The following is a 13,935-nucleotide window of genomic DNA, read 5'->3' on the forward strand; positions in this document are numbered from 1 at the left end:
AATTATGTAACCCCTTTAACTCAGAAATATATCTCTTTACAACATTGTGTACAGTATTGTGCAAAGCCTTCAAAAAACCTCTAATCAGCTTCTCAAAGTTGGCACATATCATGGGAGCTTCTCTTGGCAATGGTTGTTTGTTTCCACACTTTGGTTAGGGTATTGCGACATGAGGGTAACTATCAAGGCTCGTTCCCTTGTGTGAGATAACTTAGGAAACAAGGGGCCAATTTCAAGAATGAACATTGTAGAATTTCAAGTAGGAGGAAAATGTGTCATTGTTTAAATACTTCTATACATGTGCATTGTGTTTGTGGATGGTTCTTTTCACGTCCACTTGGAGCCCATCGTCCGGCCACATGTCCCTCTCCCTCTCTCCTCCGAATGGGCAGAGAGAATGAACTTAAAACCTCTTGAGCAAGGGGAAACAGGAGCTTACATTTTGATGTGTCCACATGTACAAAGAAAGTCTTGATACAGCCTATCTATGGGATTCACAAGTGATGCTGGATTTGTCATCACATGTTTTGAAGACAACAAAATCCATGACAACTCTTATCATAAAGACTGATTAGACTAACAAATTGCAACCTCCATCCATTGTAGCAAAAGACTTAATGACAAGCAAGAGCCCGAACCTATACTTACATTCCTGGGATCATCACACAATCAAAACTGCAAAATTACACTGCTCTTTGATTGCTAATCAACACATACAGACATGTCTCTGAGCACAAAATGCAACTCTTCCCTTCAGCTCTTAAGGTAGGCCAGTGTGCTTACACATAAGAGTGTCAGACTCTTTGGCTGAAGGCACTGTCTTTATGGTGGGGTCAATGCCTAAATCCCACCAACGGGGGGGAAGGGATGGGGGGGGGGGGGGGGGGGGGGGGGGGGGGGGCTGCCAGCTTGTCCAGCCATAAATTTGCAGAGTCTACCGCCTTTTGGGGCATGGTATCCACATCCACTCAGCCAACTCCTGCCCATCCTTGAGCAGCTGGTGTGTGGTGAAATGCATTGGATCCCCAGCTTAGTTACAAGGAATGGATTTGCAGACGCCCTCTTGCTTACTGGGTTCCAAGCACCTTGCTTATAAGGATTAAGACTGAGTACTAAATAGCAAAAGAGAAGCAGCATAGTTCTTGTCAGCATCTTGAGCCTTACACAGCTTGCACCTTGTTTCATTTCTGGGGCAAGGATTAGCAAAGCATCTGCAACCTCTGGCAATCAACCTCTTGCCTGCAAAGCCGCAGTCTGTGGCGACCGCTTTTTCGATACTGTCAAATGGATAAGCAGTATTCGATAGCATAAGGGTCATTCAATCCTTTATTCCAACCCTTCAGATGAACACACGTTGGCCTTTTCCCAAGCTTAACCTGAACCTCCCTCATGGTCAACAGGCCTACCAAAACTACTAAAGCTCTGCAAAAGGTTCATGGCATTTTGTGATACATTCCAAGGATGTTTGTGACTTTGGCAGAACCTGGTCCTACAGAAGAAAAGCAAGAAGTGTGTTATGTAAACCCCTCATGTGGACCATTTTGGCCTTCTAACAAGAATAGACTCTCACCTCTTGGGTAATGAACCCGAAGCCAGCTGTTCCTGTTTCGAACTTTCCATTAATGCAAGGTAGCTTACACATTCATAAAAGGAAGTTCCTTGAAAAAGCCGATGAGCCTTGGGTGGGATTTCACTAGAGAGGCTATACTTCAGAAAGGATCGTCTCTGCACCCTGCAATCATGGGTCATAGTTGTTCTATCCATAGGCCTAAAATACACATGTCTAAGAATACTCAAGAAGGGCAGCTAACCTTTGAAGGTTGTGTTCTTCGCTAGCAGGGACAGCCTGACAAATAATGTTGTGATTAGAATGTCCATTTACAGTCAACAGCTTGCCAAGACTGAATGGTTCATTCACTGCCAGTAACATATTGTCTACTGAAACTGTTTGCTCAATCTTGCCCACATAATATGGAACCGAACAAGAATCTTGTACACACATCTGAAATGCTTTATTCGCAATCTGTGCACAAGCATCCAGCCTGTTGGAACACTCAGAATCCTCACAAACAGAGCACTTGAAGGTATCATTTGCGACATCCTGCAATGGCAATTCAGTGGCATACAAGAAATGCTATCAGTGAATTAACCATTTGATTGTTCTCAAAGAAAGGTAGATTGATCCAAACCTGAGCACAGCATTGCATAAATGACATGATATCGCAAGCTGAAAGGTTGTCTGCAAGGACAGATAAGGAACGGACTAAGGATAAAGATTCCTTTGATGCTGCATTCAACACAAGCCCATCATTTTTCTCGCTGCACTTTCGAAAATTGGACCACAAGTTGTCAACAGCTTCAGTGATACTTTGAGAACTTGTGGGTATCCCTTCGCTGCTTACAAGATCCTTTGAAGAACAAGTTTGTGTGGGTGATTGGCTACTTTTCTCGTGCATTATTTCTGACTTTACATCTGCACTAACAATAAAAAGATCCCTATACAAAACGGTTTGAACCTCCTCAGTCTTGGGAAAGGATGATGACTTTGTAGAGTCTGTATCCCTGGAGGTCTCAATGGACATGAGGCTTGAAGGTTCCTGATTTATGGGCGTATGACAACCCACTTGAAGGGGCTGCTCTTGGACGGCACAAGGTAGATCTTCATCTGAATCAGACATCACAACCGCAAGCAGCCTCGGAAACCTTTTTCTTGCGACCGGTAAGGGAGAGATGTTCTTGGTCCCTAGAAGATGGTTGACTGGAGACTCTGATAGGCTAGATCCTGCGTCCGCAATTTCACATGAATTCTTCTCATCATCGTCCTCAAATGAAAGGTCAACCTCTGCATCAAAGCCAGAGTCTATCCTACGCCTTTTCTTTTTGTCCAGCAAGACCCTTTTTCTGACTAAACCCTGTACCAGTTTCTTTTCCTGATATGCTCCAAAATTTCTCTCGGCCTTAGAAATCAACTCAGCCAGCTTATTTGCAACTGAATTGGTGACATCGCATTGACAAATTGTGGACATGTACACAGGCCACAACCTGTGTTGTGCCTCAAAGCGTAAAAGAAGTGTGACTGCTGCAGGATCACCATCTTGAAATTTTACATGAGAGGACATTTCAGAGTTGTTTCCATTCTTCATCACCTCCACAACAGCTTTTTTGGAAGCAGTAAGCTGAGGCCCTGAATAATGGTCTCTCTGACACCAGAACTGCAGATAGTTTAACAGCTTTCGAGCGTCATGATTACACACATTGACTATTCGTTTCAATAACTGTGGACTGATAACAAAACCCTCTGTCATGCATACCTATGCAAGCAGAAAGAGTTCAGCAAGTGAGGTCATTGAACATTCACCATGCACTACACCAAGTACTACAACAAAGGAATACCAAGTATGCCAGAGCCACAAGATCTTTTGTAGATAGTCTTTTGAACTCCAGCAGACGCGCATGCAGGTTATGAGGAATGCAAAGCTTAGTGTCTGCGAGACCGCAGAAGATTCCCCTCAGTCACGTATCATGTCGAAACCCATTCATATACAAGAAGGAAACAAACAGAGATTCTCTTTTTTTGTACCATTGGTTGTCAAAATTATAGGCCTTTTTGCAGTTGCAGCTACTTGAGCAACAGCTGCCATAAAACCACGGTCAACGTCAAACAGTACATCAACATCCTCCAAAAGCAATATAGCCCTATTTTTCTTGTCTCCAGATTCATTGTCATCCCCTAGTTCTTTATCAAGCATGCCATCAGCAGTCCTGAATTTTTAAAAAAACATAAACGCTTACAAAATTCAAATAGGTCTCACCAATAGAAGGCGTATTTGCAAGCTAGATAGCATAGAAAAGCAAAACATTAAAACCAACCAACTGCCAAGACGATGAGACTCCACAGATTCACCAAACTTTTGCTTTATAAGTGGGCCGCTTCGATTTTCAGAGCAGTTCACCTGCCAAATTTGTAGGGGTAAAGCCCAAAAACTTCAAACATTAGAAAAGCTAGCAGTACTGAAGAACAACAAAGTTTGATTTGCAAGTTATTGATGCATCTGATGTGTAAGCTAAAAGATAAAAAAATTCCGACTGTATAATGTAGATGAAAGGCTTGCTAGCAACAGTATGACCAATAAACAGTTTGCTTTGCAAGTGATTGATGCATCTGATGTGTAAGCTAAAAGATAAAACAGATTCCGACTGTATAATGTAGATGAAAGGCTTGCTAGCAACAGTTCGACCAATAAAGATAAAAATGTACTATGAAACATTGAAGAGTATGAGAATATTCTCTGATAAATACAGTAGAGATACTACCATTCAACACACACTGTACTCAATGTCCTGGTATAGATCATTCAGAAATTGACATGATCAATGACTCGAATTGCTCGACGATGAACACACCCCCCCCCCCCCGCGGGCCACGGTCTATGCTTACAACATGCACTAGTCACATGCACACTGGCTCTATGTGTGGACATGCTACTACTACCCTCGAACCAGAAAGAGAGAAAGAAAGATCTTTTTACATCTATTAGAGGCCAAAGTTGGCCTACGAAACAAATTAAACATACATGTGTGTCCTCTATCTATCCGGAAAGGACAAAGGTACAAAGTAGCAAAATGTGGTCCTATGGTAAGGGGAGAGGGAATGATCCATGGGAGGCTAGGATACAAGATACATGGTATATAAGGGGGATGTGGAGCTCTATCTCTAAGGGATATGGATGGCTCCATCCTATGTCAAACTGGGGGTGTAAGATCTGGTACGTACTGGAGTCTCACGGGGGCATCTCCTAGCTTTGACTGTTTGAAAATCTCAGCCTACTCTAGGGTGACCACTCTCTGTGTCTCTCTGACGAGTGGCAGTAGGGTTGTGGTCCTCTAGAACAAGTCTGTGAGTTGTGATTGTCTCTCTATGTCTATGTATCTCCACTAGAAAACTGTCAAGTTGGCGCTGGTCTTTAGACTCCATGATGTCGTAGGGTGGCTGTCCTATGAAAAGAGCCTCATATTACTCTCATATGCTCTAGAAATGTAGCCGAAGTGCTCTTCGTCCTCAATCACCCTCTTTGTGCAAAGTTAACAGAAGCTTTCAGCTCGCCGCTCTTCTTGCCTCTATCTCTAGCTGTTGTGATGATACTCGGAGCTGACCAATCGCCACTCGTGAGCTATGTGGCATGCATGTGTCCATGTAGCGTGGTCTCTGGGATATTCGTGTCAACATGCAAACAGAAGGAAACTGAAGTAGAGGTGTGGCTCAAGCAAGGGGGTTTGGAGGTGGGACATGACGTAAGGGTGATGGAGGGAGGTGATGGGGTGAAGAGATCATGGTAGGGTATGAGACGGAAGAGGGACCACTAAAATTGTAGTAGGAAAAGTATGGCGTGCTCTCTACTGTGCGTGCCATGCTCCTCAGTGCAATGTGCAGGAAACCTCGCTCCAACAAAACGAACACTATAGAGCAATGAAACAAAGCAAACTCAAACGACACAACATTAGACTCCAAAATGAATGGAACTCAACTAACTCATGGAACAATACACACTCTGTTTGGCGGGACGCTCACCTCCAAGCCTAGGACTCACAAGTACAATAAGAGAGTCAAGGCTCCAACTATGCAAGGAGAGTGCAGATGTGCAAGTGCTAGACTGAACACAAGACTCTAGACTCAATGACTCATAAGACGTCTAGGATGCATACAACGACTAGGACCAATTGAGAGTTTATACAACCAAAAGAGCAGCCAACGGCTAACACAAATATCCTTGACAGTCCAGCTACGTTATCTCCAAACTGTGCTGGCGGTGAACTGGAAACGTTGTCCACTAGAACACCACTCTTGTGTCTGCCAAGTGTCACGGCCCACGCAAGTGTGAACCTGAGAACAACTGTAACTGCCTTTCCAGTGCAAGTGACACTCTAGTCCTGCTACAGGTTGCCCACCACAAGCCCACTCACCATCCCCGAGAGTGGTGGTAAGCTATAAACTGACTCTGCAAGAACATTAATGATATGTACATTGCATACATTCCATTCAGCAAGAGATGAGCTTCAGCATCTCCAGTTGCCCCGCAGCCCCGCAAGAATTGAACCAGGCATTGCTAGGTAGGGGCAAGGAGAGGTGGACAAGGGAGAGAGGGGTGGCTAGATAGGAGCTTTCTTGTTCCACCAACATTGATTCACTAAAAAGCTATACATATGCTTCCTGAACACATGCCATTAATTCTTGATTCCCCATCAAGTGTATGGCTAGGCTTGCTTGGTGAGACTTTACAGAAATCTCATTTGCTAGAAAGTTTGGAAACACATGCCTACATCAATCATGTGACACAATGAAGCAACACAAATTGCTCCTGGAAACCTGCAATCCACTAATGGTAGTGGACATAGGACTGTACTTTCAATTGAATGTGAAGGCAGAGAACCATTCTGTGATACAACTGCAGCTACACCAGCAACAGGACCCAAGTTGCAGGACAGAAATCTCCTGTCAATAGCAAGAGTCTCCTTCTGGCCACATCCAAAGCTCGGCACCACCAGCCATTTCACCATGATACAATTACCTTCTTGATTAATGAAAACATTTATAGTGTTCATTGTTGTCACCACATTAGAGCTGTTAAAGATTGTTGAAAGCTGACATTTTTTATTGGTTTTTCCTATGAATGGATTGCGTAGAGAAGGGCAGGTTGGGTCCACTTTAACAAAAAAGAAGTCATGTGAATATGGATCTTCGATTTCCCACTTTGATAAATGTACTTGGTATAGCCGCATGGGTGATCGTCAAAGTCACCCAAGTTGGCTTCTTTTTTTAGATCTGGAGAGGGTGTTGAAGATGTCTCTATAGGTGAAGTAGTTGCCGCTTCTTGGAGCATAAAGACATCATGAGCTAGTGTTTGATCATATTGAAATCTGCATATGCTTCTTGTAACCATCCTTGGGGAAGCTCGTCGAAGGGTAGTCCATCAGACAGGTGAACCTTAGTCTAAGAGTCAGATACATAAGAGGTAAGGATTTGGGAAAACTCTTGCAGAGGAGATTTCTTTCCTCTTCTATGGTCATCCATCGGCTCACCCAGCCCAAGGGCTTCCACTCTAGGAGCATCTGAGTCATCAGCCTCTATGACCAGGACACCTGCTTCTGGGCTAGGCCGCACACGAGGGCCAGTTATTGTAAGGACATTGGAAGATGGGGTATCCTCAGTGAATAGAGACCACATAACAAGGTATAGACTTGGTAGCTTCCAACCACTCAAGCAGGTCTTCCTTTGGCCCATCAAGTGGAGTATGTTGTTTCAATTCGGGGTTAGACTCCACCGACAAAGAACTATGATGCACTACTAGATCCATCCCCCCTTCAAGGTGAAAGGGTTTCATTGGGGATCCAGGAGTATGAATTCACATCGCGTCATTTCCCCAATCCTGTAGCGCTTTAGTGTGCCGTAACCATGGTCTACCTATGAGCAAGGGAAAGTCACCCTCGACCCGAGGAAGGAGAACCACAACAAAATCCAAGTTGAAGGTGAAGCCTTGTACCTACATAGGCACCTTGTCCATAACATAGTGAACTTAGGCATGAGGTTGATGCCAGATCCACCATCAACTATCACCCTGAGAATTGGTGCCCGAGAGTAGACATAGTGAGACGAGGGCTTCTGTAATCAGTGAGAGGAGCAGCAGAATAGGAGATCATGTAAGACTTTGATGGTTGCACAAGGACGTGCCCGCCACGAGGGCCTGCACCTGGGTGCAAAGATTGAATAGAGTAAAAAGGTGTTCTTTCAACTTCTTCAAGATCTCCTCTATTGTAGGTTTTTCTCCTTGGATCACTGCCTTCTCTGATACCTTGATACGTTGTAGATCAGCTATCCCCTCTAAGTTGGTCCGCCCTTGGCACTCTTGATAATTTGCATGAAGATGACGTGATTGTTCACACGGATGATGAGTTAGTTGATGCTTTTTCTAGCGAAGCTAACCTCGTTGCAGATTCGATCAATCACGAAGGATCGATCTTGGCTCTCTAGCCTAGGTCCAAAGAACCCCTTAAGAAAGAACCGATCTTGGCTCTCGAGCCTAGGTCCAAAGAACCCTTACAGGAAGTACTATGTGTTCGCATGATTAGTCAGCACGCATTGATCGAGTGTTTCATTCGTGATCGTTTCCTGTATTTTAGTCAACATCTTTATGTGATCCCTTTTTCTAGGCATGACATATTGTACGTTGAGCACGTTTCACTCATGAATGAGCACGGATGTATGCGGATTGTTCATGAAAAGCTGAAAAGTATGCATTCAAGGAAGTCACATTCCATGCCTCTTCCTTGGCATGACACAATTGTAGAAAGAGCACATAAAAGTATGAGCATCAAGCATGGGCATTTCCATTGTGAATTGCCACAGTTGATTGCTTTAGATCAAAAGAGAATGATTTGATCTCATTGTTTGCGTGTGTGTGGTGAACGGTTTGACACTCCGTCTCTTTGTTCATCTACATTGCATGCACAGTCTTTGAGGAAGACAAGATTTTTTCCACTCACTTTACATGGAATAGGTATGTTCATGGTTTTGTGTTGGAAGTGGTTTCACGAATCTTCAGCCTCAGAAATTCTTGAAGAAGGTAGACGCATGACTCTCGACAAAGTTGAAGCATCGAAGGAGCCACAGCAGACTTTGTGTCGCTTTCGGCGCGGCTCATAGAAGCAAGCGTTGCAGACCTTTATAAAGTTCAAGTATCGCACGACCCACACATCAGAGTGGGCCAGCGAAGAGTCCCTTCCAGGATTCCGGATGTTATTGGCAATCTCCCTCGACGCCATATAGTTCGGTACCAGTACCTCACTTTGAAAAGGACAAGATGTCACGTGACACATCCAACCCTATGTGTCCATGGACAAGCTACAGTACGACAAGAGTTCAGTCAGTCCAGTCAGTCTAGATTAGAAGTGATCTGGCACTTTTGTGAGTCTATTTGTAGACCGCGCATGCCCAGTCATTTAGTGTAGATGCATATCCTCTGGTTGCACACAGCTCAGAATCCTTCAGAGGAATTTTCCAATGCATTTAGCCTATTTTACCTATTTTTGACATTTTTCACTTATTATTTTTAAGTGACTTTTGTGGAAAGTAGGTAGGGCAAATTGAGTAAGTTTGTATATAAGCAAACTTACCTAAACTAGCACTAATTGGCAGAAGAGGCAACAGGAGCTCCACCCCTCAACAGGCTACTTCTCAAGCAAGAACCCCTTGGGGGCGATTTTCCCTCTAGCATCAAGAAGGTCCTACCGTTTTTGGTTTGCATCGCCTAGCCTCCCTCAGCATAGCGTTTTCAGCAGGTCTTCACCGCTAGGCCACCACAAGACATAGCGTTGTCAAGAGTTTTTTGGAGCAAGGGATTGCGCATATGTACATATACATGCATGGTGCATCAAATAAAGGATTGCCCATTTTCCTTAGCCAGGTGGTTATGTGGGGCCCACATGTGTACAGGTAGAACAGTGTGTACATAGTGCATCGATTTTCACTATTACCAGTACCACTGTGTTTTTTCTACAATAAGGAGGAGTTGGTAGCGCGTAAAACTTATCGAGGAAGCTATCCGCGGGCCGACGACGTGAGGTCAGCAGGTGCGTCAGATGGCATCTAGTGGCGTCAGGAGGGCGAACGAGGTCAATATTTGCACGCGGATGAGGACGGACACAACGTGGGTGTTTTCTGATGAGAGTTATGCAGAAAGGTCATCATTAGGACCACTTTTTGGAGCCACTTCACGTGGTGGCGAGATGCATTATTGGAAAAAAGCTGAGTGCCAGGTGTGCGAATGATGCAAAAAGGTGACAACTATGCACTGCAAGGTCAGTTTTTGGCCTGTTCGGGGTCCGTTTGAGGTCATCTAAAAGGCCAAGGGTGCCCAACTAATAAAGCTAAGTATGGGAACTCAAAAAACAGAGAGAAGACCATAAAAAACGTGGAGAAGAGAGGAGGATTAGCCGCAGGTGTGTTTTTGCTCATTTTGGAGCCTGTTTTGGCCGTAAACTGCTCATCCGAGGTCGGATTTGAGCACTTTGACATTGTAGACTGGGGTTTTGGGCCGTTCCGGACGCGATGGCGCTGTCCATTTTGCCAAATTCCTCACTCTTTTCCTGCTGTTTTTCTGTGTAAGTTTCTCCTATGAGCGAAGTTTCTGCTCCAGTTTGTGATTGTATCTGGTATCTTTTATCCATATTGTGTGAGCTGTTTGCCCCATTGGTGTTGGCCCAAGCTCATTTGTATCTAAACATCAGAAATTCTCCTCTGTTGAGCTGAGTTTTTTGAGTGTGTGTGTGTGTGTCTGTGTGGAGTGGGCAAGTGGATAGTCTCTCTCCTCTCACTCCAGAGGTGTGTTCCCTGTCTCGGCCAGGTGTGTTGTGTAAGCCGAGTGGTGCCCCATAGTGTGTGTGTGTATCTTCCCAAGAGTGTGTGTCGGATCGTTATAGAGGCGCTGTGTGTGTTTTCATCCTTCTCACATTCTTTTGGCGCCCCCACGGAGGATCTTCTTCGAGTACCTTCTGCTTCGAGCTTCAAGCTTCGAGATTCGGGATTACAGGTTACAGGTTGCAGGTTGCAGGTTACAGGTTACAGGTTACAGGGACAGGTACAGGTAGCTGGAGTACAGTGATATACTAGCAGTGATGTCACTTGCAGTGGTTGTGGGAATGCATCACTTGGCGCCTATTTGAGCGCATTGTCTGCTGGATTGTACGTTACTTGTGGAAACTGCCATTGTACGCATTTGTGGAGCCATACTTGGTTGTATTTGGCAGTCCCAGCCATTTCTGAGACTTGGTCTGGAAGATAGTCATTTCTGAGACTTGACTATACGCGATTTGCATTATCCTTCGTGTGAGGGTCGATAGCGTGAGGTTTTTATTGAGCTGGGGGATTCTCAAATGTGGAGATCCTTTCGGTGATACAAGTAGCTGGAGCACCCTTTTTGTGACCTCGCCATAGGCTATGTACTAGTGAGTCCTATTTGATGCTCGGGTTCTATTGTTGGCAGTTTATGCATACAGATACAGTCTATATTTTGGGTTCTCATTGCTCTACTTCTGGGGAAACTCTGTCGAAATTTTCCCAAGTTATGATGGCTGGTTTTTTGGTATTTTGAGCCATTTATGCTGTTATGCTGCTGAAATTCTGGCAAAATCAGAGGTTGAGTTAGGTGTGCCTTCTTGGGAGCTTCATGGTTGGCTTTAATGGATGATCAAAATGGCCCTCAGTTCACTCCTTTTCATTTAACTCAAAGAATTCAGATTAATGTTCATGTGTCCAGGAAGATCTTTTTCCAGCAGCGCATAGTCTTTATGTTTGGGCCAAGAAGATTGAGAGAGATCCTGGAATGTCCTTTGCCTGTTGTCATTCCGATGATTAACTATGAAAACTCATTTGATCTGCATGTGTTTGTCCTTATCTAAAGTTGAGCTCCATTGAAGTTTTTGGGGATTGGGTAGTCAAAAGTCTTGGGTTCTGGCACGTGTATTCGAAGGGGTTCTCAAAGCATTGTAACTTGGGTAGCCATGGCTTTCTCTTATCCGGAGTTTCATGGAAGAAGTGATGAAGATGTGGAAGAATTTTTGGAAAAGATGGAGGTTGCCTGCATTAGCAACCAGATTCATGACCCTGCGCAGATGTTACGCCTTCTCCAAATTTGTTTGAAGAGTGATGCACGAGTTTGGTCTAAAGCATTTAAAGAGGAGTTGCGTGTGGCTAATCCACCTGTAAGGTTGAGTTGGGACAATCTACGACATGGGTTGGAAGTGGAGTTTGTGAAGATAGAAGATCCTGACAAAGTGTGGCAAGAAGTACAGGCTTTGGTGCAAAAGGAAGGTGAGCCAGTAGATGCGTACATACGTAAGTTTTCATTGGCATGGGAGCGAATGTGCAAGGCTTTAGCACCACAGGTACCCCCGCCTGACATGATGAAGAAGGAAAGGTTCTTGGCTGGTCTTTGGGAGAATATACGTTGGAGAGTGGAGCTAAAGAAGCCTAGGACATATGAGGATGCACTAGAGGTAGCAAGGAACAAAGAGTGGAAGCTGAGGAAAATGAGCCAGTTAGGGGTGGAGTCTTTGTCAATGAGGTCTGAATTTCAGCCTATAGAGTCTTTACAAGGGCGCATGTCAGGGGTTCATCATGAACCAGTGGTTTCTGTTACTCCTCAGGTTATGCCAGCAATGGTCACTACAGCAGTGCAAGATGATGGACTAAGACAAGACATGAGGCAAATGGTAGATCTGATGAAGAATCTCAGCCTAAACATGCTAGGTCAAGTGGGAAATAATCGAGGTCGAGGGCGGTTTGCAAATCAGCCAGGAGGTGAAGAAAGGCCTAGGAATGGTGTTGGACAAAGCAATGGTAGGTTTTGGAGGTAGACGCCCACATGTTATAATTGTGGAGAGTTGGGTCACATCAGCCCTCAATGTGATAAGCCACCAAGGATGGGGGGAGACATGTATCCATTGCCAAGACAGGTACTAACTAGGTCAAATGATTATGGCATCGAAATTAAAGGAGACGAAGGAACCAGTGGACTGACCCAGGAGGAAAAAGGGAAGACAAAAGTGCTAAGAGTAGTCACCTTGGAGAAGGCATCAAAGCTAGAGGATACATTAGTGATGCCTATTGGGAAGAGGACCACAGAGGATAAGGAAGGAAGAAGTGCCCCAGGTCCTAGTAAGAAGAAAGGAAAGAGCCATGAAGGCGAGGATGTCAAGGCCAAGAGGAAAAAGAGAGCTCGTCGAAAGTTTCATGTTTCACATTTTCCACTAGGGGATGGGCAATTAAGCTATGACTTGAAGGAGGATCTGACGAGCAGGAAGGCAGATGTTACTTTTGGGCAGCTTATAGAGATGGTGCCTAAGCTAAAGCGACAGTGGAAGAGGATGGTTAACCCAATGGAGAAAGAGCCAGAGAGACGTTCAGTGAAGGTGTTGGCAATGGACGAGCTACCAGACATTTGTCCAATAGTAGATGTGTGGCATAAAAGGAAAAATTTGGGACAAGGTTATGTGGATGGCGGAGCCCAAATATGCGTCATAACACACTCATGCGTTGAGAAGATGGGTCTCACAGTGGCTGGGGTGTCAGGTTTCCGGATCAGATTGGCAAACCATCAAAAAGTAAAATGCTTGGGTGTTGTAAAGAGCTTAGAAGTGGAGGCATATGATGCAAAGGCAGTGGTTGATTTTCATGTGATCCCAGCAGGGTTGGGAGCATATCCTATTATGCTGGGCAGACCATGGATACGTGCAATGGGAGCCGTTCAAGATTGGCGACATGGTACGATTAGCCTCTATGGAAAGACAGGTACCAAGAAGCTTTATAATATGGACACAAGGAAACGATTAGAGGAGCTTTATGAAGATGAGGATGAGTCTAGTGATGAAGACTCTTCCACGGTGACAGATGAGGACAGTGATAGCACTACCAGCAGTGATGAGAATGCTGATGTTGCATTTCTTTTGATGGACAAAGAAATCCAGGAGATTGGCTTAGTTGCATTTGCGAATGAGGTTGAAGATGAAAGTGAAGGGCCTTATGAAGTGATTGAAGGGCTGATGCAAACCAAGGTTGAGTTGTCAAAGAAGCAAGAATTAATGACACAAATGATTAGTGGAGACCTCTCAGCTATGGAGAAGGATATATATTTGCACATGCTGGCTAGTTTTCCTGATTTGTTCATTACTTCATATGAAGAGATCAGAGGGTTCAAGGGTGAAGAGATGCATATAGAGCTGAAAGAAGGTGCTAAGCCGGTGCGGCAAAGGCTAAGAAGGATGGGTCAAGAGCAAATGGAAGCCTTGCGGGTAGAGGTGGACAAGTTATTGAAGGCAGGGTTCATAGTTTCAGTGGAGACCACAGAATGGGTGAGTCCAATTGTAGTCAGTCCAAATTGTAGT

The 13,935-nt window shown here is 44.6% G+C and overlaps 1 protein-coding gene across 1 annotated transcript in view; it reads right to left on the reverse strand.

Moving 5' to 3' along the window:
• Positions 1-887: 887 nt before the first annotated feature.
• LOC147427224 (uncharacterized) overlaps positions 888-13,935 on the reverse strand; it is a 97,243-nt gene continuing 84,195 nt past the window's right edge. Inside the window, exons 11-17 of the mRNA XM_086498798.1 lie at positions 3,871-3,953; positions 3,581-3,762; positions 3,394-3,485; positions 2,190-3,311; positions 1,812-2,101; positions 1,571-1,732; positions 888-1,489 (exon numbers count right to left, since the gene is read on the reverse strand). Coding sequence (XP_086354924.1) covers positions 1,372-1,489; positions 1,571-1,732; positions 1,812-2,101; positions 2,190-3,311; positions 3,394-3,485; positions 3,581-3,762; positions 3,871-3,953 — 2,049 coding nt within the window. The 3' untranslated portion in view covers positions 888-1,371. The remainder of the gene's footprint in view (positions 1,490-1,570; positions 1,733-1,811; positions 2,102-2,189; positions 3,312-3,393; positions 3,486-3,580; positions 3,763-3,870; positions 3,954-13,935) is intronic.

Source organism: Adiantum capillus-veneris, chromosome 24 (assembly GCF_014529385.1).
Source record: "Adiantum capillus-veneris isolate H3 chromosome 24, ASM1452938v2, whole genome shotgun sequence".
Lineage (NCBI taxonomy): Eukaryota > Viridiplantae > Streptophyta > Polypodiopsida > Polypodiales > Pteridaceae > Adiantum > Adiantum capillus-veneris.